The 26,117-nt window shown below is 38.1% G+C and overlaps 1 protein-coding gene across 1 annotated transcript in view; it reads right to left on the bottom strand.

Moving 5' to 3' along the window:
* Positions 1–12,852, bottom strand: part of FRK (fyn related Src family tyrosine kinase) — a 123,097-nt gene extending 110,245 nt beyond the window's left edge. The window contains exon 1 of the mRNA XM_017497540.2: positions 11,440–12,852. Coding sequence (XP_017353029.1) covers positions 11,440–11,783 — 344 coding nt within the window. The 5' untranslated portion in view covers positions 11,784–12,852. The remainder of the gene's footprint in view (positions 1–11,439) is intronic.
* Between the last annotated feature and the right edge of the window lie 13,265 nt (positions 12,853–26,117).

The raw sequence follows: 26,117 nt of genomic DNA, 5'->3' as shown, positions 1-26,117 counted from the left end.
GTAGTTTTATAGAGACGGGGTTTCACCATGTTGACCAGGATGGTCTTGATCTCTTGACCTCGTGATCCACCCGCCTCGGCCTCCCAAAGTGCTGGGATTACAGGCTTGAGCCACAGCGCCCGGCCCGAGTAATGTTAATTTTTAAACCACATTGTTTCTGTACCTATAATTATGGTAAGATTCAAAAGCATTTCTCATACCCCAGTCTACTAACATTTAAGTTGAAAATAATTAGGAATACTATGTACAATTTGTATTCAATAACTATTAAATTCCACAGTATTCAAATCACAAAATAGCAAAGCCTTACTCTATTGAAAATGGTGATATAAGAATCTTTCCAAGAATATACACTATTTCACCATGCTGCTTTCTTCAAGCCCCACAATGACAATCATGTCAGATTTGATAAAATCTTCAAAGAACTCTAGTCTGACACACTAAAGAGGAACACAAGTAAGAAAATATGGCCTAAATACATGGAGAAAAATCCCATTACTTTTATACTTCAGAACATTCTAACATTTTTATCTCATAATCATAAACTACCAACAAAACTACAAGTTACAAATATTTGTTCTTGCTTTCTTTTTCAAGGCAGCCCCTGAAATGATAAATAGATGAGGAACTGGAAATAATCTACCTTTCATGGTAATAAGAGGAGAAGAAAAACTTTCTACAAAATCCAACACTTTCCTTCTTCCCCTGCTACAGTGCTAACAAGAGTTACAAAGACACCACTGTAGGTCAGTGTGGGTGGCTCCTCTAGCCCTTCTACCCATAAAGGTATGCTATCCTCTAATTTAGGTTACAGAAAGAAACTTCATAGCCTTTATTGTTTCACACATAAGTGTGGAAATATTTCTTAACATAAAACTAAATTATATATGCAACAAAACTAATTCCTTTGACTTTGCTGAGTCATTCACTTAGCACCATACCAGGCCTATGGAATGGACTTAGGACAAAATTATTGATTCTCAAGTAAGATTATACACAAGAATATGACCTGGAAAAATGTGGAGCTTAATAAAAAAACAAACTTAAGAGATCATTCTAGTAATCTAATTTTCTTAATAGAATCTTCATTTATGTCTCTGAGAAGCTTATGGAGTCAGAAGTTCAGCACCACATTTCATTGTTGTTTTCATAACTTAAACTTACACATGCAAAAGGGAATGAAATCAGCTATCTCAATTGCTGCCCTTAGCCTGTGTGGTCAAGTTGGCGAAGCAGAAATCATCAGCTGCTGGCTTATGTGGTCATCTCCACCCCATTCTCCTCCTACTAATTCCCTTTCTGGGAAATTAAACTGACCTCATCTCTGATCCTAGTTCCATTTAACACAAAAGTATGTTAGACACCTAAGGTACACTTAAACAATTAAGCAAACAACTGTTCGTTTGGGTTTTCTTTTTTGAGGGGCAAGGGTGTTTTTGAGATAGGATCTTGCTCTGTCACCCAGGCTGGAGTGCAGTGGCACAACTATAGCTCACTGCAGCCTCAACCTCCCAGGTTCAAGCAATCCTCCTGCTTCAGCCTTAGACTCTCCAGTAACTGGGACTACAGGTTTGTGCCACCAAGACTAGTTAATTCTTTAATTTTTTGTACAGACTGTGTCTCACTATGTTGCTCAGCCTGGTCTTGAACTCCTGGACTCAGGTGATCCTCCCTAGGCAAAAACTTTTTTTAACTCTTTGCAGATAAATGACACTGAGTATAATATTATTGCTGATCATTTTGCTTTTCATCAATATTTTACAATACTTGAATTTTTTACAATTAAAGTAATAAAATTTAAAGCCATTACTTTTGGTTCTAAGATTTATATGTAATTTCCACATCATTATTTTCTGAGTGAACTTTATATCTTCAAAAACATCATGATTAAATATTTTTAAAACTTCTGATTAATAAGACCCTAAGCGTAAGGTTTTCGGGGGATTTCACATTGAAGATGTTGAAGAAAATCACTCATCTCTAAAAGGAGCTAGGAATAAATTCAAGTCGAAGATAAAATATATCCAATGATTCTTCATAAAGACAAAATAAATCTTCAAGAATTGGTTTATTATATCACTTAGTGTAAGATATTCAGTAAAGGTAAAAAGCATTTCCAAGTGAAATAAGAATTAATAAACTGAGTTTTTTAAACAATAGTTTGTTTTTCAAGATCTCTACTTCCCAGTATAAAAGAAAACAAACAAATGGAAAACTAAAACCTTAAACTAATTTTCTCTGGCACTAATAACTTGAGAAGTATTTGCACCTTCTTCTTATAGATGCAAGTCAAGAATAAAGGCATAAAAACACAAACACTAACACACATTGCATTTAACTGGTCTAATTAGGAATTAGATGACTCAGCTTTCATTGGTTTCCTATTGCCTATTCATCCTACACATATGGATATAAATGTAATGTTTCCTTAAATCTGTTTACTGAGCTCAACATTTTTTAAAAATTACATTAATTTTCACAGCACTTATGAGAAAAAATATACTTTTGAAAAAATTCATTGAAGAAAAAATATTAAAAGAAGTTGTTTTTGTATAATTCTTCAAGTATTAAAGTACTGTGTGTGCCACTTGGACACGCTCACACAGAAGGCTGTTTGGTAAAAAATCACTTTTATTTGAGATGGAGTGGAATTCTAGAAGCTACAGCTACTTGTACTAAGAATATTGAAGCAATTTTGCCTTATGGTGACAAGAAACTTCAGAAGTATGCTGGGTTCATAGGTGAAGACCATCGTGTATACTTAAAACAAAACAAGCAGCTTGTCCCAACCAGGAGGCAGAGCAGCAGCATCTTTTGGGCATCATGTTTTTATTCCAGTGGATGTGAAGATCCCAAGGAAAGCTAACTACAGAGCTCTAGCATGGTAGTGACAGGTAGGAATGCTGCTAAGAACCAATTCCAAGAAGAAAAGTCAAGAATTAGTAATGTGCAGAGGGAAAAAATATTCTTGCCTACAAATGTCCCTGGGAATAAAAAAATAGCCACAATAATTTAGTTGCCTTATTTTGTGTTTGTAGGCAAAGAAAATCTAAATTAATAAGAACACTGTTCGGGGATTGGGGGAAGATGGCTGACTAGGAACAGCTCAGGATTGCAGCTCCCAGTGAAAGTGCAGAGGGTGAGTGGACGCCGCATTTCCAGATGGATTTTTATTGCCCACAGACCAGGAGATTCCAGGGGGAGGAGCCCCACAGGTCACCAGCGTGGCTGTTTCGGCCCGAGTGGCTGCTTTGCCCACGCCCTGGAGCGGCGGTTCTCTGTACAAAAGACACTGGTGCAGGTGCCCTCTTAGCTGGCGATTGGAGCCCTGAGACAGCAGAGTCACCCATTCATCTGAAATAGCGAGCCAGGCCAGGAGATTCCTAGGCAAAAAAAAAAAACCCCAGGAATCTCATAGCTGCTGTTTCAGCCGGCTCAGTGAGTCGTGGCACGGGAGATCCCGGCGCCTTTTCAACAGGTAACTGGAACACTGGGAGAGAGTTGACCATTCAACAACAACAACAACAACAAAAAAGACTCTGAGTCAAGGAGCCAGGTGATCAGGCTCGACTGGTCCCACTCTCCCCCACCCCCACAAAAAGAAAATCAGTAATTGAAAACTCTCTGGGTTGAGAGTTTCACAGCAAGCACAGCTGAACATGGGACAGTCAGGCTCTGGGAGGAGGGGCATCTGCCATTACTGAGACACTCCACCACTACGGAGGCAGTCTGACCATTGCTGAGGCAGCCCACCATTGCTGAGGCAACCTGCCACTACAGAGAGAGTCCGCCATAACAGAGGTGGGCCACCATCGCCAAGGCAGTTCTAACTACACCCATATAAACAGGACTGCAAGGAAGATCACATGGCAGCTCGGGGGAGCCCACAGCAGCTCAGCAAAGCCTCTGCAGGCAGACAGTGACTAGGCTGCCTCCTCACTGGGCAGGGTAGCCCTGAAAGTAAAAAAAGGCAGCAGCACAATGGAAGATCATAAATAAAGCCCTAACTCCCTGGGACAGAGCAACCGAGGAAGAAAAAAAAAAAAAGGGAGTTTATGAGTTCTGTTGCAGCAGACCTAAACGTACCTGCCCAGCAACTCTGAATGAACAACGGGTCTCACAGCTCAGGACTTGAACTCCAATAAAGGACAGACTGTCTCCTCAAGCAGCTCCCTGATCCCTGTATATCCAAAGAGTCACGTCATAAAGAAAAGAACAGACTGACATTTGGTGGGTATCTTTCTGGGACAAAGATAGCAGAAGAGGAAACTGGTAGCAACCCTTACTGTTCTGGAGCTGCTGCAGGTGATCCCCCGGCAAGCAGGGCCTGGAGTGGACCTCAGCAGTCCTACAGCAGAAGGGCCAGACTGTGAAGGAAAGCTAAGAAAAAGAAGTAACTTCAGCATCCACAAACTGCAAGTTCACTCAGAGACCCAATCTGAAACTCAGTAACTACAAAGACGACAGGTGGATAAACCCACAAAGATGGGAAGAAACCAGCGCAAAAAGGATGAAAACACCCAAAACCAGAACACCTCTCCTCCTAAAAGGGATCACAACTCCTCAACAGCAAGGGAACAAGGCTGGATGGAGAAGGAGTGTGATGAAATGACAGAATTGGACTTCAGAAGGTGGGTAATAAGAAACTACAGTGAGCTAAAAGAACATGTTCTAACCCAATGCAAAGAAACTAAGAACCTTGAAAAAAGATTTGACAAAACGCTAATGAGAATGTACAACATAGAGAGGAATATAAGTGAATTGATGGAACTGAAAAACACAACAAGAGAACTTCGCGAAGCATGCACAAGTTTCAACAGCTGAATTGACCAAGCAGAAGCAAGGATATCAGTGGTCGAAGATCAACTCAATGAAATAAAACAAGAGGCAAGAATAGAGAAAAAAGGGTAAAAAGGAACGAACAAAGTCTCCAAGAAATGTGGGACTATGTGAAAAGACCTAATCTACGTTTGATAGCCGTAACTGAATGTGATGAAGAGAATGAATCCAAGCTGAAAAATACTCTTCAGGATATTATCCAAGAAAACTTCCTCAGCCCAGCAAGACAGGCCAATATTCAAGTCCAGGAAATACAGAGAACACCAAAAAGATATTCTTCAAGAAGAGCAACCCCAAGGCGCATAATCATCAGATTCCCAGGGCTGAAATGAAGGAGAAAATGCTAAGGTCAGCCAGAGAGAAAGGACGGATTACCCACAAAGGGAAGCCCATCAGACTCACAGCAGATCTGTCAGCAGAAACCCTACAAGCCAGAAGAGAGTGGGGGCCAATATTCAACATCCTTAAAGAAAAGAACTTTCAACCCAGAATCTCCTATCCAGCCAAACTAAGCTTCATACGTGAAGGAAAAATAAAATCTTTTGCGAACAAGCAAGTACTCAAAGAATTCAACACCACCAGACCTGCTTTACAAGAGCTCCTGAAAGAGACTCTACACGTATAAAGGAACAGCCAGTACCAGCCACCCAAAAAACATACTAAATGGTGAACAGCATCGACACAATCAAGAATCTGCATCAACTAACAAACAAAACAGCCAGCTAGCATCAAAATGGCAGTATCAAATTCACACATAACAATATTATCCCTAAATGTAAATGGACTAAATGCCCCAGTCAAAAGACACAGACTGGCAAATTTGATAAAAAGCCAAAATCTATCAGTGTGTTGTATCCAGGAAACCCATCTCACATGCAAGGATACACAAAGGCTCAAAATAAAGGGATGGAGGAAGATTTACCAAGCAAATGGAGGGCAGAAAAAAGCAGGAGTTGCAATTCTTATCTCTGATAAAATAGACTTTAAAGCAACAAAGATCAAAAGAGACAAAGAAGGACGTTACCTAATGGTAAAAGGTTCAATGCAACAAGAAGAGCTAACGATCCTAAATATATACGCACCCAATACAGGAGCACCCAGATACATAAGGCAAGTTCTTAATGACTTACAAAGAGACTTAGACTCCCACACAATAATAGTGGGAGACTTTAACACCCCATTGTCAATAATAGACAGATCAACCAGACAGAAAATTAACAAGGATATCCAGGACCTGAACTCAGACCTGGAACAAGCAAACCTAATAGACATTTACAGAACTCTCCACCCCAGATCCACAGAATATACATTCTTCTCAGCACCACATCACACCTACTCTAAAATTGACCACATAATTGGAAATAAATCATTCCTCAGCAAATGCAAAAGAACGGAAATCATAACAAATGGTCTCTCAGACCACAGTGCAGTCGAGTTAGAAACTAACTCGAATGCAGAAACTAACTCAGAACCACACAGCTTCATGGAAACTGAACTGGCTCTTGAATGTTGACTGGATAAACAATGAAATAAAGGCAGAAATAAAGATGTTCTTCGAAACCAACGAGAATGAAGACACAACATACCAGAATCTCTGGGACACATTTAAAGCAGTCTCTAGAGAAAAATATATAGCAATAAGTGCCTACATGAGAAGAAAAGAGAGATCTATAATTGAAACCCTAGCATCAAAATTGAAAGAGCTAGAGGACCAAGATCAAAAAAACTCAAAACCTAGCAGAAGATAAGAAATAATTAAGATCAGAGCAGAACTGAAGGAGATAGAGACACAAAAAACTCTTCAAAAAATCAATAAATCCAGGAGGTGGCTTTTTGAAAAGATCAACAGACAGACCACTAGCCAGATTAATAAAAAAGAAAAGAGCGAATAACCAAATTGATGCAATAAAAAACGATAAAGGGGATATCACCACACATTCCGCAGAAATTCAAACCACCATCAGAGATTATTACAAACAGCTCTATGCACATAAACTAGTAAACCTGGAAGAAATGGATAAATTCCTAGACACTTGCCTCCTCCCAAGCCTAAACCAGGAAGAAGTTGAAACCCTGAATAAACCAATAACAAGGTCTGAAGTTGAGGCAGCAATTAAGAGCCTACCACCCAAAAAAAGCCCAGGTCCAGATGGGTTCACAGCTGATTTCTACCAGACATACAAAGAGGAGCTGGTACCATTCCTTCTGAAATTATTCCAAATATTCCAAAAACAGGGAATCCTTCCCAAATCATTTTATGAGACAAACAACATCCTGATACCAAAACCCGGCAAAGACTCAACAAGAAAAGAAAACTTCAGGCCAATATCCATGATGAACATAAATGCAAGAATCTTCAATAAAATACTGGCAAGCCGATTGCAACAACACATCAAAAAGCTTATCCACTATGATCAAGTAGGCTTCATCCCAGGGATTAAAGGCTGGTTCAACATATGCAAGTCTATAAAGGTAATTCACCCCGCAAAGAGAGCCAAAGACAAAAACCACATGATTATCTCAATTGATGCAGAGAAGGCCTTTGACTAAATTCAACAGCCCTTTATGCTAAAAACCCTCAATAAACTAGGTATTGATGGAATGTATCTCAAAATAATAAAAGCTATTTATGACAAACCAACAGCCATTATCATGCTGAATGGGCAAAAACTGGAAGCATTCCCTTTGAAATCTGGCACTAGACAAGGATACCACTTCTCACCACTCCTATTCAATATAGTACTGGAAGTTCTAGCCAGAGCAATCAGGCAAGAAAAAGACATAAATGGTATTCAAATAGGAAAGGAGGAAGTCAAATTGTCTCTATTTGCAGACGACATGATTGTATATCTAGAAGACCCCATCGTCTCAGCCCCAAATCTCCTGAAACAGATAAGCAACTTCAGCAAAGTCTCAGGATACAAAATCAAAGTGCAAAAATCACAAGCATTCCTATACACCAATAACAGACTTAAAGAGAGCCAAATCAAGAACGAACTGCCATTCACAATTGCTACAAAGAGAATAAAATGCCTAGGAATACAACTAACAAGGAGCATAAAGGACCTCTTCAAGCAGAACTACAAGGCACTGCTCAACAAAATCAGAGAGGACACAAACAGATGGAGAAACATTCCATGTTCATGGTTAGAAAGAATCAATATCGTGAAAATGGCCATACTACCCAAAGTAATTTACAGATTTAATGCTATTCCCATCAAGCTACCAATGACCTTCTTCACAGAACTGGACAAAACCACCTTAAACTTCATATGGAACCAAAAGAGAGCTGGCATAGCCAAGGCAATTCTATGCAAAAAGAACAAAGCAGGAGGCATCACACTACCTGACTTCAAACTATACTACAAGGCTACAGTAATCAAAACAGCATGGTACTGGTACCAAAACAGAGATATAGACCAATGGAACAGAACAGAGGCCTTGGAGGCAACACAACATATCTACAACCATCCGATCTTTGACAAACCTGACAAAAACTGGCAATGGGGAAAGGAGTCCCTGTTTAATAAATGGTGTTGGGAAAACTGGCTAGCCATGTGCAGAAAGTGGAAACTGGACCCCTTCCTGATGCCTTACACTAAAATTAACTCCAGATGGATTAAAGACTTAAACATAAGACCTAACACCATAAAAACCCTAGAAGAAAATCTACGCAAAACCATTAAGGACATAGGCGTAGGCAAGGACTTCATGACCAAAACACCCAAAACATTGGCAACAAAAGCCAAAATAGACAAATGAGACCTAATCAAACTCCACAGCTTCTGCACAGCAAAAGAAACAGTCATTAGAGTGAATCGGCAACCAACAGAATGGGAAAAAATTTTTGCAGTTTACCCATCTGACAAAGGGCTGATATCCAGAATTTACAAAGAACTAAAACAGATCTACACGAAAAAAACAAACAAGCCTATTCAAAAGTGGGCAAAGGATATGAACAGACACTTTACAAAAGAAGACGTACATGAGGCCAACACACATATGAAAAAATGCTCACCATCACTGGTCATTAGAGAAATGCAAATCAAAACTACATTGAGATACCATCTCATACCAGTTAGAATGGCAATCATTAAAAAATCTGGAGACAACAGATGCTGGAGAGGATGTGGAGAAATAGGAACACTTTTACACTGTTGGTGGGAGTGTAAATTAGTTCAACCATTGTGGAAGACAGTGTGGTGATTCCTTAAGGACCTAGAAATAGAAATTCCATTTGACCCAGGAATCCCACTACTGGGTACATATCCAAAGGATTATAAATCGTTCTACTATAAGGACACGTGCACACGAATGTTCATTGCAGCACTGTTTACAATAGCAAAGACCTGGAACCAACCCAAATGCCCATTGATGATAGACTGGACAGGGAAAATGTGGCACATATACACCATGGAATATTATGTAGCCATCAAAAATGATGAGTTTCTGTCCTTTGTAGGGACATGGATGAACCTGGAAACCATCATTCTCAGCAAACTGACACAAGAGCAGAAAATCAAGCACTGCATGTTCTCACTCATAGGTGGGTGTTGAACAATGAGAACACATGGATACAGGGAGGGGAGCACTACACACTGGGGTCTCTTGGGGGAAAATGGGGGAGGGACAGGGGTTGGGGAGGTCGGGAGAGAGAGCATGGGGAGAAAGGCCAGATATAGTGAATGGGAGGAAGGCAGTAAATCACACTGCCATGTGTGTACCTATGCAACAATCTTGCATGTTCTTCACATGTACCCCAAAACCTAAAATGCAATAAAAAAAAAGAAAAGAAAAGAAAGAACACTGTTCTCAAGCCTTTTACCCATAATGTGATACCTTTTGATTGCTTGCCTTGTTTTAGTCAATTTGCTTTCTTTAGCGCTTCTAATAAGGTCAGGCATGAATGTAACTGAACTACTACATATGAAATATAAGAGCTCCTATTCCCATACAGATAGTCAGGAAATCCATTGGTATTGGCAACCTCAGAGACCAGATGAGGAAATTGAGGTCCTAAGTAGTTACATAGTTGAATGCATTTAAAACTAACAGATTTTGAATTCAAGGCATGAAACAATATATTATTTATTATAATTATATACATGTTATGTCAAATGTAAAATATGCCTAATGCCATATAGGACATAGAAATTATATAGTAGTGAAAACATATAAATGCACATAAGTTTATTAAATGTATAAAGATACTTCCTATAGATTATCACAGAAAACAAATGTTCACACATATGGTTTACCCACTTGATAACTGATCAATTCTATTCATCAAAAGTACATTTCAATTATTTCTATTTAAGCATAAATTAAAACTCTTCTAAACATTTATAGGCTCTTGGTGTTGAAACGAATCTCAAAAACCCAAAATCACCAAACCTCCCTTCATATGTGATATATGAGTTTGGAAAGCAGCAGCAATGCTCCATGGCTATTTCTTATTATTTTATTCCCTGGACTAGTAAGGAATGGTGCAGCTCACATAAAAATAAGAAACACTCACATGAGAACATGAGAGAATCCCCAATGGTTTCCCTATTAAGAAACCATTCTATAAAATGAGTCCATTTTCTGAGAGACAGTCCCAGTCTTGGGTTTCACTGGATCCAGGCAGCAATGAGATTAGGGCCATTAAGAGTCTGCATTTGCTTCCCAACCCAGCAGACCCCAGGTATTCATTGTCAAGACTATGCTTTATCCACTTTGTATTCAGCACCACTAGAACAACCTCCTTTTTCCTCCCCAACTCAGCACCAGGCCCACTGCTGTCTATGTCTGGCACTTGGAGGGGTGGTAGGTAGATGGATGGATGGATAAGTATATAAAAACTTTCCTCTTTTGTTCCACTATAATTCATATTTCATTCAAATACCAGGATAAAGTCTTTATGTCCTTTTCTAAAGAGATGTCATTATTTTTCTTATCAAAACTTACTAAATGTCTGTAGCTGGCCAGTTTCTAATCATAATAAAAACCAAAATATATCACAATTTGGGTAGCATATCTCGGGATCTGGGAATTCAAAAAAAAAGTCTAGGTTATGATTTCACTGAGAACATTAGTATCTTCTAAATGCTATCTTCTATGTTAATTAGCTCTGTATATTCCCATCAGAATGAAGGGAATTAGGATTAGAGCTAGGGCTAAGGTTGATGTATGACCCTGGAATGCTTCAAAAGTTTTTTTTAAAAAGGATCTGAAGTTTAGATTTGAAAATATCATTAAGGGAAGTCCTATAATTTACCTTCAAATAAAATGCAATTTTGTTGTTAAAGTGAGGCAGGAGTTATTTTACAGCCAAAGAAAAGGTAGAGTATTAAACACATCATTTGTTTACATTGAAAATACACCCTGGGCCTGTGGGTGTACATACTGTAATTGAAGTCATCTCAACAACAATTACCCACAGGTTTCACTCTCACTTAGCAGGGGAGGTTTGTTTCAATTAGTGGTTTCTTTCCAGTACTTCCTCATACTTTCTAGGCAGCTTTTTGGACATGAGAGGGTTGTAGAGAAGTAGAAAGAGAAATTCATTACCCAGCCCTCAGAGAGTTTGGAAATGAAGGGTACGTTTGTACTACTCACGGCTCAGCCTGTAGGCTTCTGTCCTCGGCCACATAGTTAGAAGGAATATAGCCCTGTAGTTGCTGGCTGGAGCCATCTTGTCTTTTCTCCAAGTGTCTGGCAAACCACCAGCCCTCATGTGAAGTGTCTAGAACCTGAAGTTTGTCACCTGCACGGAAGCTCAGGTCTTCAGCAGTCCGAGCCTGGTAATCAAACAAAGCCACAAAGTAGTGGCCAAGCCTCTGTGACGGTGGAGAGCAATGGGCCCCTGGGTTTTCAATCACCGTTGACTTGTCTGCCTCCGTGGACAAGCAGGGGAGATAGGGTTCTAAGTACTCCCAGAGCCTCTGACAGATGTTGCTCATTGCGCCTTGGTGGGGAGAAGAGGAGCAGGGCTTCTCCCTCTCCCCTTAGTCTCTGCAGATCCACCTTCTCTTTCTTCACCAGGCAACTTTGAAGTCAGCACCAACTCACCATACTTTGAAGAGTATGCAAAGTCCCATTTCAGATCAGTCCAGCAGCTTGGTTGCAGCAAGTCCTACCTGGAGAGACTTACTGGTTTGTTTCTGTGGCCGGAGGTACTAACCTGGAAAAAAACTGAGCAGGAGCTGGGCAGCTACTCAGCAGGAAGATGTTTTTTCTTCTTATCTGCTTAAGAATCCCACAACAAAAATAAAATTAAATTCAAAAGGCTTTATTTAGACAAATATCTGAGAACAGAATGGTGCCATCTTGCCTTTTGTTCCAATAAAAAGTTAGCAAGAGGAAGCTACTAACCCCAGGTAAAACTTCCACGCCTTGGTTTCACCAGGAGCTCTCCCCCTGTTTCAAGTCTGATCCTGTCTTTCAACCGGTCTGGATCTGGACGGCTCTCTCCTTTTTGCTAATGAATAACCAACCGGCAGAGGCTGTTGCCTTTAACATTCTGAGCTATGAACAGACTGTAATAACTTCCCCTTACTTCCTGGTTTCTTTCTGTCTGTGATCTAAATGGGATTCTGACCTCTTTACCCCTCCCTTCTCCCACACCCAAGATAGACCAGATCCTTTAACAAACTGTTAAAGCAGCACCAACATCTATATTCCTTTTGTTTCATCCTGGAGAATCAGGCTAGCCCAAGTAGCTTTTTGTCTTAATATGTTCCCGGCACAGAAATTCACAGCAGAGACTTCCCCCACACCCCTGGCCCCACAAATATAAGTAGAATTGTTTTGCCACCACCAGGGAAGTTTTAACAGGCAAATTAAAATATTTAGGTATTTCTTGTCGGACACAGAGGAATTGGAAAAGAACCATCAAGTCACTCCCTTCTCTCATTACCAGGAATAGATTTTAATAGCTTCAAAGAATGGTCACAGTCTGGAAAAGTAAGAAAGCAGCTGACTAAAATGTTGAGAAACAAGAATATTGCTTTTTCCCACAGACATTTAATTTCCTATCCTTCAAGCACTGTTTTGAAAACATACACACACACACACACACACACACACACACACACACACACAACACTAGGTGTCCAGTAGAGAAAAAAAGAGTAGAGCAGAAAAGGAGCTCTTTGCGTGCTGCTGTGGGGGCTCTTTCTGTTAAACTTTGACCTCCAGATCTGTACTAGTTCTTATTAATTTCCTTGGCAAGAACTCCGGAACTAATGAGACTGACATCAGGACAGTCATCTCTAGACAGGCAGTGAGTTTTGCTTGACCTTCCCTAGTTCAGGGCAGCTGTCTCACAAATATTTGCCCTGGATCACAAAAACAGTTGGGCAATGAGTTTGGGCAGATCAACATACAATCATTTATATTAGGAGACAGCATTGCAAACTTGATCATGATTGTCACTGATTTCTTTATGACTTTTAAAAAATTTCTCTCTTAAATACAATCTTTCTAAAAGTTGTCAGATCCTTGAACCTAGCTAACCTAGTCCTAGTATAATCTCATCACTTCTGTTCTTTGTCAAATTGCAAGGCATTTAGTAATGAGAATAATAAAACTCAAGAAAAAAGAAAGAAAGAAAGAAAATCGAGAACTATGGCATCAGCCCCACCTGCTATTACCTTGTGCAAAATTCAGGCCATAGCAATGGACAGAGCAACTGGTTAAAATAAAATCTTGTGTCATGCTCCCAGGTTTCTCCAATTGTCTTTGGAATCAGAGTATAAATAACAATTTGACAAAAATAGAAAAGCCAAAAGCAGAGCTAAGTTTTTGTTGTCCCTGTTGTTGTTTTGTTTTTTTAATGATATGAGACCTAAAATAGAATGTATATATAATTTCATATTATATACAAAACAGAAAATATATAATATCAAATGACCATAAAGGATATTTTGTTCCAAATACAATAACGGATATAAAAGCATAGGATTCTATTAATGCCCCTAAACAGATATACAGATGCTGAAGTCTTTCCTGAGACTTAATGATATAAAAATGAAAAAAAAAAAAAAAAGGATTTGGAAGCAACCAGAGAGATGTATTCAAACCCAATTTGTAAGTGGGGTTTTACATTTTACATTGTAGCGGTTCTAAATTCAGATATGCCTTTACTATAGTTATGACAAGGCATTCTGGAAAAAGACAAAGCAGCAGACCTGCACAGCACAGTCATTGAGCAAGTGAGTGAAATTCAAAAAGCGGCCAACAATCCAAAGATGTCAGGTGAGCAACGGCCTGAAAACGCAGAGCCAAGGGGTGGAAAGAGAGAGGGTTTCTTTGTGTTGATAGTACCAGAATTCTCCAGTCACCCAATCTCAAAGCCTTGCAGTCATCTTTTATTTGCTCTCTGATTTCTTTGAGCTCCTCAATCTGAATTCTGCTCAGTCTTCCTTTTCATTTATTCCATAAACTTTTTTTTAAACTCCTTCTGAGTGATGGCTGGGCACCAGACAGAAACAGAATATTCTTTCCTAGATTATTCCAGAGGTCTCCTAACTGGTCTCCCTTCCTCCAGCTTATTCCCATCTCTGGAACATCTTGCACACCAAGATGAGTGGTATTTATAACAGTTTATAGAGCAGGTTTTATAATAGTAACAATGACTGAGGTGATAAGTCATTCCTAATCATTACTAGTAAAAGTAGCTATCTGTTTGGAAAGCTTTCTATGTGCCAGGCACTGTACTAAGAACGTTAGAAATAAGATCCAGGAATTCTACTCCAGGGTATGTATCCAAAAGATTTGAAATCAGGATATCTGAGAGATATGGAACTCCTATGTTTATTGCAGCACTATTCGCAATAGGCAAGTTATGGAATCAATCTAAGTGTTCATCAATTAATGAATGGATAAGAAAATATGGCATATATACACACTGGGGTCCTAATCAGCCTCAAATAAAAAGGAAATCTTGTCATCTGTGACAATGTGAATGAACCTGAAGAACTTTATGCTAATGAAATAAACCAGGCATAGAGGCAAATATTGCATGTTCTGACTTACATGTAGAAGCTAAAAATATCAAACACGTAGAAGCAGAGAGCAGAATGGTGGTTACCAGCAGCTGGGGAATGGGAGGAATGGGTAGATGTTCATTAAGGGGCACAATGTTTCAGTTAGACTGAAGGAATAAATGATAAGTATTTAATTCAAGACTATGGATATGTTAATTAGTTTGATTCAATCATTCTACATTGTATACATGTATCACAGCATTACTTTGTACCCCACAAAATATACAATAATAATTTGTCAATATCCAGTAAAAATATGAGAATGTTACAAATAATATATCATTTAATTCTCACCAAATAATAAACAATGCCTATGAAAAAGGTAGCATTTTTTTTTAAAGTATTTTAGAGAAGAAACTGAGGCTGAGCAGTTAGATAATTTGTCCAAGGTCACACAGCCACCAAGTGGCTAACCATAAGTAACACTCTGTTCTCAATCTGACTCCAGAGCCCGAGAGTGTAAAGCCTCAGTTTTACTGATTCTTAAAAAATCTGATATTATTCTTCTATGTAAAATTCTGAAAGAACCTCCAACACATTTGGAATAAACCTTACCTCTTCAGCATGAAACACAAGGCCTTGCTAACTTCTCCAATCACGCTTCATCACTCCTGCACACAGGTCCTATGATATAGTTCGCCAAATGACCAGCAGCTCCTGAGGCCCTCTTCCCTGCTGCACCTCTGCATCCTCTACCTGCTCCCCTGATGGCTTCCTCATCATTTTTCTAGGTTGGGTTCATGCATCAACTTCTCTGCCGTAATAGATGAAAGGCCACTGTGCACTCCTAAATTCTGGCACAAACTTCTACTTGGTTTGTTGTTGAGCCCATCTTTGTTCCCTATTTGTTTTCCAAGGAGAACAGAATTCCCTTCTCTGAACCTTTAGTGACTTGTACAATATCCATTATGTAAATAATAAGTATATGATGAATTAAATAATTAACACAGAAAGAAAGAAATAAACAGTGTGGAAGAGACAGAGATAAAAGCAGGGAGGGAATAGAGAGGGAGGGAGGAAAAAGTCATTGGGGAAAGATAAACTTTAATATGAATATTCATGATTGGGAGTGAAAGTTCCATGGTGTGAAAAGGGCCATGAGCACAGAGAAGAGAATGCATTCGGTCTATTGCTTCTCAGTCCCTTCCTTTCCTCTCTTACTGTTCCCTGAATGTTAGATTCCTTTGCCAACCTCCTAAACCAGTTTTCCTGCCTGGAGTCACTTTTCTTCTCATCCTTACAGCAAATTGCCACCACCTTAATCTTAATCACTCTCCTACACAATAACCTTCAACAGATCCTCATTGCCTGGAAGATATGACTTGGAATTCACGGCTAAGAAATTTGTACTTTATCCACATTATCAGATGTACCCTTTCAACACCCCCTCCGTTATGGCTTTATGTTAGCCAAACTGGTTTATTAGATCTCCCATATGCCTCATCTGTTCCCACATCTGATCCTGTATTCTTTGCCATTCTTTTACTCAGTATTCCTTCCCCTGCTAACTTTCCTTCCCAGTAAGTGTACTTACTCCTGCCTGCATTTCAAGGTCTGAATAAAAATCCCTCACCCCCTTAGACTTTCCTTAACCATTCCACTCAAAAATCACTTCTGTCTTCCTTGAATTTTCTACCTCCCACAATCCCCACTCCTAATATACACAACATTAAATGAATTGAACCATGCCACCATACCTGGATTGCTGAATACTGCCACAAAAAATCCCACATCTATTCAGTTTTATACTAGGACAAATTAAAGATCCCCAAATCCTGCTAGGCCTCAGAAGTAGGGCTTGGAGAAGGTTATCATAAAAAATTAGACTCTGTCTCCCCAACTCACTCAGTGACATATTCCCCCACACATAGAAAAGGGGATTATATTCTAGGTAGCCATTAAAAAATAAAAACAAAACTCTCCACCACAGTCTTCCTCCAGACTCTTGCTCTGAACCCGTATAATCTACAAACATGCACCTCTTCTTCATACCTGTTGACCTTTGCTCAAGCCCTTTCTTTTGCCTGACATGATAACACCAACTTCTCTCTTTTCCTACATTTACCATCTTCCAACTTACTTGCCAGATAAATATGGATTCTTGTCTATCTTTCAAGAATCAGATAAAATGTTTCTGTCGTCATTAATTCTTTCCTGACTACTTCATTAGACAGAATTGATTACTCTCTCCTGTGTGTCCTCCCAACATAATCTATACCCATTTTTATCATTTATTCCATGTCTTATCAATTGATTCTAATCTCTTTAGGCACTTAATGTAGTGTTATTTTGTTCCTGTATTGACACAATGCCTCATACTTAATGGGCATTCAATAAATGTATGTTGAGTGAAAACTAATGATTATCATTCATCTAGAACAAGTTTATAATATCTTAGGTAGTCTAATATCTGTTTATACTGTATGTAATTTTGTTATTTCCTCAAGCATATTGCTCTGTCCTTGAAGACAAGTTTATGTCTCATATATTTCTCTGTATCATAAGGAAAATCTAGAATCTGTCCTATGCATAGGAAATCTCTCTACTTTCACTCTTGTTCAATTGCAATTTTGATGGTTAATACCTAAGGTCAACTTGATTGGACTGAAGGATGCAAAGTATTGATCCTGGGTGTGTCTGAGGATGTTGCCAAAGAAGATTAACATTTGAGTCAGTGGGCTGGGGAAGGCAGACCTACCACTAATCTGTTTGGCACCATCTAATCAGCTGCCAGTGAATATAAAGCAGGCAGAAAAACATGAAAAAGTGAGACTGGCCTAGCCTTCCAGCCTACATCTTTCTCCCATGCTGGATGCTTCCTGCCTCAAATATTGGACTCCAAGTTATTCAGTTTAGAGACTCGGACTGGCTCTCCTTCCTCCTCAAGCTTGCAGCCAGCCTATTGTGGAACCTTGTGATCATGTAGGTTAATACTATATATATATATATAAAGGGGAGCTTATATATGTATATATACTTCATATATATGTTTATATATAATATACTTTATATATATACTTCATATATATATATAAAGGGGAGTTTAAGTATATATATACTTATTAAGTATACATAATATATGTTAACTGTATGAAGTATATATATAATATATATATTTAATAAACTCCCCTTTATATATATATGAAGTATATCTATACACATTTAATAAACTCCCCTTTATATATATACATATATACATACACTTAATAAACTCCCCTTTATATATATATACATATATATATACACACACACACAATAAACCACACAATAAACTCCCCTTTATATATATATATATATACACACACACACACACACACACACACACAATAAACTCCCCTTTATATATATATATATATACACACACACTTAATATACTCCCCTTTATATATATATATATACACACTTAATAAACTCCCCTTTATATATATATATATATATATATACACACACACACACAATAAACTCCCCCATATATGTATATATAAACTTCCCTTTATATATTAACTGACATGATCACAAGGTTCGGTTTTAGATATATATAAACTCCCCTTCATATATCTATACACACACGTGTGTGTGTGTGTGTGTGTGTGTGTGTGTGTGTATCCTATTATTTCTATCCATTTAGAGAACCCTAATACAGCAACCTATTCTCCAAATGGCAGCCAAAATAATCTTTGTAAAATATTAATCAGATCTGTGTTTTTCAATAGCTTCCCATTGCACTTATGAATTCCAAATTCCTTATCTTTGGGAACAAGGCTCTGCTGGGACTGTCTCCAGCCTGTCCCTTCACTCCATCTGACACCACTCTTCTGGCTTTCCCTGGTCCAGCCACAGTGGCCACCTTTCTGTTCATCAAGGCAATAGCCAAGTCCTTTTTCTGACCATGGATTCTTTCTCACTATTCTTCTAATCAACAACATTCTTGTCCAGATTCTTCATGTGGATGGATCTTTCTGTTCTTAGCCTAAAACATGTATCATAAAAAAGGTTACCCCTAACCACTCTGTCTAAAGTAGCAAAACTGCCCAACCTAGCTTCTCTCTTAGCATGTCTCGTGGGTTGAATTGTGTCCTCCAAAAGGTATGTTGAAATCCTAACCCTCAGCACTTCAGAAGGTGACCTTATTTGGAAATAGGGTCTTTACAGAGGTAATCAAGTTAAAATGAATTCATCAGGGTGGGCCCTAATCCAATGTGACAAGTGTCCTCATAAAAAGGGGAACTTTGGATACAGACAGGCACAGAAACAACACATACAAAGATACACAGAGAGAAGCCAGCCATGTGACTAGAGTAATACATCTGCAGACCAAGAAATGCCAAGGGATACCATCAAATACTAGCAGCAAGAAGAGGCTAGCTATAGCGCATGGCACTGTTGACACCTTGATTTCAGACTCCTAGCCTCCAGAATTATAGAACAATAGAGTTCTGTTGTTTTGGGTCACCCAGTCTTTGGTACTTTATTATAGCAGGCCACAGGAGCTAATACAGCATGTCACCGTTTCTATGCTTTTTTGCAGCACTCACCACATTTTCTGCTTACGTCTTCTATGACTCTATTTGCCTACTGAGTACAGTCTCCTCTACTAGAAAATGTTCAGGTGAAATAGGGGCTTCATCTACCCTCTTCACTGTTGCGTCCCTAGAGTTTAACCTATAATAGATGATGAACCAATAATTACTATATAATAGTAAAAATACCAAAAAACATATTTTTATTAATAAAATATCACTACAAATGCAGTAGATACAAAGACACTGCTATTTCAGTGGAAAATTCCTATTTCTAGAAGGAAAGTTGGGGCCACATACATTAATTGTAAAGGCCTTGTAGAGTTTTGTTTTTACTATAATAGGACAAAGTGAAATATCTCTAAAGATTATTTTATACCACGGGCTGAATGATAATATCTGGCTATTACGGCTGAGAGGTTGATAATGGGGTTTATATTATTCTGAAGTTTAATGGAAACTTTTTCAGGCTTCAGCTATCTTCCCAGATGCCATTAAATAAGACCCCAAACAACTTCATCTTACCCCTTGGGCTTGAGTCTTGGCGTCATCCACTAGCTTCATCTTTTATTCTCTTCTAAACAAAATTTAGATACTTCCTTTGGCTATAATACAGCCTAGCACCTTGGGATCCTCCATCTCTTTCATCTTAACCTTCACCAATTCCTCATTTAGTCATCTCTTGTAGGACCAAACACTAGGATGACACTAGGGGAAATGACAAGAATCTGTTAGAATGAACTAAAGGAAATGAAATATGGAGCTCTTAAGTTATAGTCAGAGGAAAACAATGATGATGATCGTGATGATGATGAAAAGATGGCCTTTAATATTTGAAGCAGATGGTAACAACTTAATTCTAAATTTATTCTAGTTTTCTTAGCCAAAGAGTATAATCCTCAGACTGGAAAAAGAAGACCAGACATATGTGAGTGAGACTTGGAATTTAAGGAAAAGCAATGATTATTAGAAGCCAATATGGGCTTAAAAAGAAAAAAAAGATGCTAAATTAACCTCAATTTCCTTTTTCATATAGAATTACTATTATAAATGAAAAACTGTTTAATTACTTCAGCACTTAGAAAACATCAAAACCAATGCTGCATTTTACAACTGGTTCTATCTAACCAGCTGAAACTGTTGAAGAACAAGAATTTTGAGGTGTGTTGGCATGACATGTCCTTAATGTCCATAACTCTAGCAGTTGTCCTGACCAATGATGACAGACTACATTAAACATCCAGCCAACGTGTGATGCTAGACTCATTCTCTCCTGTGCAGAAGTGTGCTTTCAATACTTAAAGAGCATAATCATGAAACACTATTTCTATATTTGAAAACCCATGAGTTTTACCCTCAATGAACTATAGGTACTCAGTAAATTTCTTTACCTAACTGAGTTCCCTTAGTGGCAAGTCTATCAATTCAACTTAAAAAAAAAAATAAAAAAATATAAAAAAAAAAAAAAAAAAAAAAAAAAAAAAAAAAACTTTTAAAGCTTTTGTTTCATTCTTTGGCACTGTCAAAGACATGAAATAGGCATAGAATATCTAGATTTCAGTAAGATACTGAAAAAAGTTCTAGCAATATCCACAAATGGGATTAGAGAACTTGCTTTCCAAAAAGACTGAATATTCTTGTATATACAGTCTCCCAGAAGCAGCTGGTAAGTCTTTCCTAAAATATAGTTATCCACGGTTTGCCCAGGTGATTTGTTCTTGCTTATTAAGCAGATAATTCATCAATTAAGGTTCACATCTACCTAGCAGCAACATTATTTTAGTAATGCCACAGAGCCTCTCTAATCTGTTAGACACTATCATGGTTCCCTAAAATAATAGAAAATAGAAGCTCTTGAAGTCTCTGGGGATTTTTTTCTCAAGCACTTCTCTTTTGATCTCGGCTCACTGTAACCTTCGCCTTCAGGGTTCAAGTGATTCTCCTGCCTCACTCTCCCGAGGCAGAAGTCTACAGGCGCACGCCACCACACCTGGATAATTTTTTTTTTATTTTTAGTAGAGATGGGATTTTGCCACATTGGCCAGGCTGGTCTCGAACTCCTGACCTCAGGTGATCCGCCTGCCTCGGCCTCCCAAAGTGCTGTGATTACAGGCGTGAGCCACCGCACCTGGCCAGCACTTCTCTTTTGATATTTCATCAAGTTTGGGATACAAAATTGGTGGCTAGGCTGACTGAACATGAGCATATGTGGTATGACAGCATAGTTCTTACTGTTTATCTTCAAATTTCTTGGCTAATTCCAAACTCTATGTGCAAAGTAAATGAGCAGAGTCATGCCTCTCTTGCAGTTAACTCCTATCAAAAGATAAATCTTACTCAATACTACTGCAAAAAATATTTTTTAAAGTGCATTTGGCCAGGCATGGTGACTCACACCTGTAATCCCAACACTTTGGGGGCCAAGGTGGGAGGATCACTTGAGGCCAAGAGTTTGAACCAGTGTGGACAATATGGTGAGACCTCCACCTCTATAAATTGTTTTAAATGTGCATTAGATAATGATAAAGTCAGACAGAATCACAACTAGTTGAAGGAATGGAACCAAGTATTATTATTATTGCTCATTAATCAAGGTCCCTGAACACAGGTTCTCAGGCAGTGCTACAGGGAGGCTGAATGGCCTGTGGATTCCTATTCCCTTGGCACTCTTTAGCTCTGTGGCACTGGATAATATACTGAGTGCTTAGCCTTAGTTTCTTCATCTGTTAAGTGCTGATAATTTCTTAATAATAGCATGAACTTCATAAAGTTGTTATGATAATTAAATGAGAAAATGCATTCAAATATTTATTTCCCAGTCTAAGACATGGTAGGTGCTCAAAAATATTAGTCATTATTGTAAAAATATGTAACTGGTAATTTGGGATACCCCTGTGCCCTCCCTATGCCCCTGGAAACAGTTTTTGGAAATCATCAGATTCCCAACTGATTTTCCTCCTCCAAACAAAAGCAAACTGTATGCCATATATCCATTCCAAGAACATGGCCTAATATGTAGCTAAAACTATGATTCTGTGTACATGTGAAGAAGACCATTACCTTGCACTCTGAATGAAAAAACATCCTTGATAAACCGTCTATAAACACCTCTGCTTTTTTCCCCAGAATTTCTCTTCATATGACTACTATCCCATCCATCATTTCTTAATCCTCAGCTTCCCCAGATGACCCCCTCTCCCTATCTCTCTTCATCCCATCACTTGTATACTCTTCTGAGAAAAACATCAATTTATAAGTTCATATGAACTCAAGTAAAAATTAAAGCTGCACTACTGCCATTAAATCATTAAAATAGGTTTTAATCTTAGAATATTTTGTCTTAAGATTTGGTGTCAAAAGATTCCAGAATACCAAAATACATTACAAAATTTGAAAAGATTAATAATTATATGTATCACTAGAATATACTGTTCTTAATTATTAAAATGCCAATGTAGATGGATGCTTTGGTTTGTCTACCTCTAGTTATCATATTGGCCACAACATGTTGTTGGTCAGATATTGTCCTCCAGCGGGTGAACACCTCATGCCATGGCAAGGTGAAGTGGCTCTAATGTCCAGGAGACACTTTTAAAACTGTGTCTTTTCCTTTTAAGATTGTTATGAGCTCTAGCACCTAGCACTTTATGCTGGTTTCCCTTTCCCCAGAATGTGGCTGGCTCTAAAACAGGTTTGCTCTAGTCCCATATATAGGGAGTGGGGAGCCAATTTCTTGCTCTTGCTTTAAATATAGAAGGGTTTCTAAAAAGTCTGAGAATAGGTCTTTATGAGGCACATAGGTTGACAGTGACATTAGCAAATAGATTTTGCACATGCCTATGTGTGATCCACGATTTCTCCATTAATTATATAGGGGGCCCCTTTTCACATTGCTATACCTCGGAAGGTATAGCAGATAAACTTTATCCAGGTAGTCATGTGGGAATAAAGAAGCAATTAGACAAAAGAAGTGGCATCTAAACTAAATCTTGAAGAAAGAATATGAGTGACCTAAGTGAAAAATAGGAAATAGCCCAAGTAGAGGCAAAGTAAGCATAAAGACTCAGGGGTAATAGAAGCGCTGTTGTGTTTTAAAAACTAAAAACCAGTCTCACTTGGTTTACCTAGAAAGTCTTATCCAGATATAAAAGTGGATTAACTCTGCTTAGTTTCATAGATCAAACAAAAAAGGATGAATGCCATTCTGCACTAGAGCAGGGGAAAACTAAAAGGATTCAAGCTTGTGAGACCTGCAGATGGTCAGGGGAAATTCCTTGGGGATTTGGGCTTCCTCCTGTCCCTCTCACCTTTGACACAAAGCAACACAAACCACCCAGGGATCCTATAAAAACTTAGATTCTAATTCACTAGATCCGAAGTGAAGTCTGAGAGTCTGCCTTTCTAACAAGCTTCCAGGTGATGTCCATACTGCTGATCGTAGGACCACAGTTTGTGTGGCAGGAATTTAGTAACTCAATTTATAGCTTGGTTCTCTGAGTGAGACATCAGCAAATCCTCACTGACTATCACTCACATTTGAAAGCATGATTATCTAATTCCTTGGATTTTTCACTCTGAAAAAGATTTTAAAGACCAACTTAGCCAATTATCTCATTTTAGAATGAAGGAAACAGCCCATTATTTAAAAAAAAAAAAAAAACTGCTAAAGTGACTTGCTTCAGGTCATAGCTATTAATGACATTATAATCAGAAATAACCAACCCTCTACAAGAGAATCTTCTCGTTACCACACAGCTGCTTCTTCTCAAGAAGTCCAGTCAAGAGCAGATTCTGGACAACTCTTGGCTAGCATAGGTGGTGGGGTTAGGGGATGGTTGGATAAAGAACTCAGGGAGTGGAATAAGAAAAGGATGTGGCCAAAGAATATTTTTATGTAGAATGTGTCCCATACAAAATCCCAGGACTGGGCCCCCAGGCTCCTGATTCTCAGTCTAGGTTTCTCTTGTGCTAACAGTAATTTATTTTGTATCCTTTGAATTATCATGTCCACAAATCATATAACCTGAACCGTGGGCTTTCCTTTCTCAGAATGCTGCATTTATGATGCAGCTTTTGCAAAATCTCAATAGTATTAACAAAATCCTAACTCAAGAAGAAAAAAATAAAAGGTAATATATCCAATCAGTATTTTCCAGTTAAAATAGATATGTAATAGGTTACTTTCTATCACTCACATTGTAAAAATTGTAGTCATTAGCAACAACTACAGCAAAAACAAATGTACTGTTTCTTATATATACATGTTTTTTATAGAAACAAGGAAAAAAATTCTGATGGCAAAGTTTCCAGATTTAGATTTTTCCTATGTCCATGCCAAGTAATTGGATAGAGCTTTAAGAATTTCCTGTCTGGCTAGGCCTTTTTTTGTCTCTTGATATGTAAAAAGTATACTTTGCATTCTTTATTTTGATATTGGACTGTCACTAAATAACAACACTGAGATTTGTACTGTTCATATTAATGGTTATTGTTTAACTGTTTTCATGTTCTTACATATTGCTCTTAATTTGTTTCTTGATTTAAAAAAAAATCTTGTTATCCTCAAAAATCCCTACTATTTAAAGTTGAAGAAATATTTTACTCAGATGCAGACACTTATAATAAACTCAAAAATAATAAAATTATCTTTAGGATTCTTAGATACATTTTAAGTACCTGGCATTTTAATAATGAAGTTCATAATAATGATGTTTTAGCAATGTTTTTATTGAAAATCTGTTAAACTTATCATGCGTATTGTCATGTATGGCACACATGTAATTGGTGTCCTGGGCCTTGGAAGATTGAGTAGCTTATTTTGGAAAAGTAACTAAGTCTTAGGGGCTTATAATTTCTTGCTGAATCATCAAAGTAAACATGGTCAGTATATAATAAAAGCCTATTAGAAGGCAGTTTGCTTTTCCTCAAAGTTAAACCACAAGTCACACCCTTGTCCCCTATGTACATAATGATATGTATGCATTTGGTTCATTTTAGCACAGAAAGTCTGTAATATGTGCTATACTCATCTTCACAAAGGAAAGTATTCATGTACACATTTTTATACCTTCACAGTCAATTGAAATTTCAGAACATCAAACTTTGAAAGAAAATATATTAATTGAATTACAAATCCACTCAACAAACCTAGCCCTACATTTACAGAATGTGAAAAACCTCATTTTTCTACACTGTGGCCTCCAGCAAATGTGCCATCTTCAGCCACTGGAGGTCATCTGCTGAAACTTCATTGCACAGTTTGTATCAGATGCAGTCAGATTTGTTTGACGACAAAAACTTATCAGCTAACCTGTCAGTGCTTTAAAACATTAAACAACATGTTATTAACAGACAATTAAAGAAAGCTCACTCTGGTGTGCCTGCCTATTAAAAATTATTTATTTCAATAGTTCTTGAGGCTTACCTCCTTTGCTTCACTGATTCAACAAATGTTTATTGGGCTCCTACTATGTGTCAGGCACTCAGCTAGTGCTTGGGGATATAAAATTAAATAAAATAAACATAGTCTCTCCCATGCAAGGAGAGTCTCTCTCATTGCAAACAAAAATGTGACCACATAAATATTGTCAGTGCAAAAGGAGGTACAAATCTAAAGAAGGCATAAATTTGTTGGAAACAGTGTCTCCCTCTGTGACTACCATAATAGTTTTCTTTTTTTATAATTTATTCAACACATAATTGTTGAACATCCCCTGCTAGGTATCAG

The sequence above is a fragment of the Cebus imitator genome, unplaced genomic scaffold, assembly GCF_001604975.1.
Source record: "Cebus imitator isolate Cc_AM_T3 unplaced genomic scaffold, Cebus_imitator-1.0 Scaffold11, whole genome shotgun sequence".
NCBI classification, from domain to species: Eukaryota; Metazoa; Chordata; class Mammalia; order Primates; family Cebidae; genus Cebus; species Cebus imitator.
Note: the sequence above shows the minus strand (reverse complement) of the source record. Positions and strands in the feature narration are given on the sequence as shown.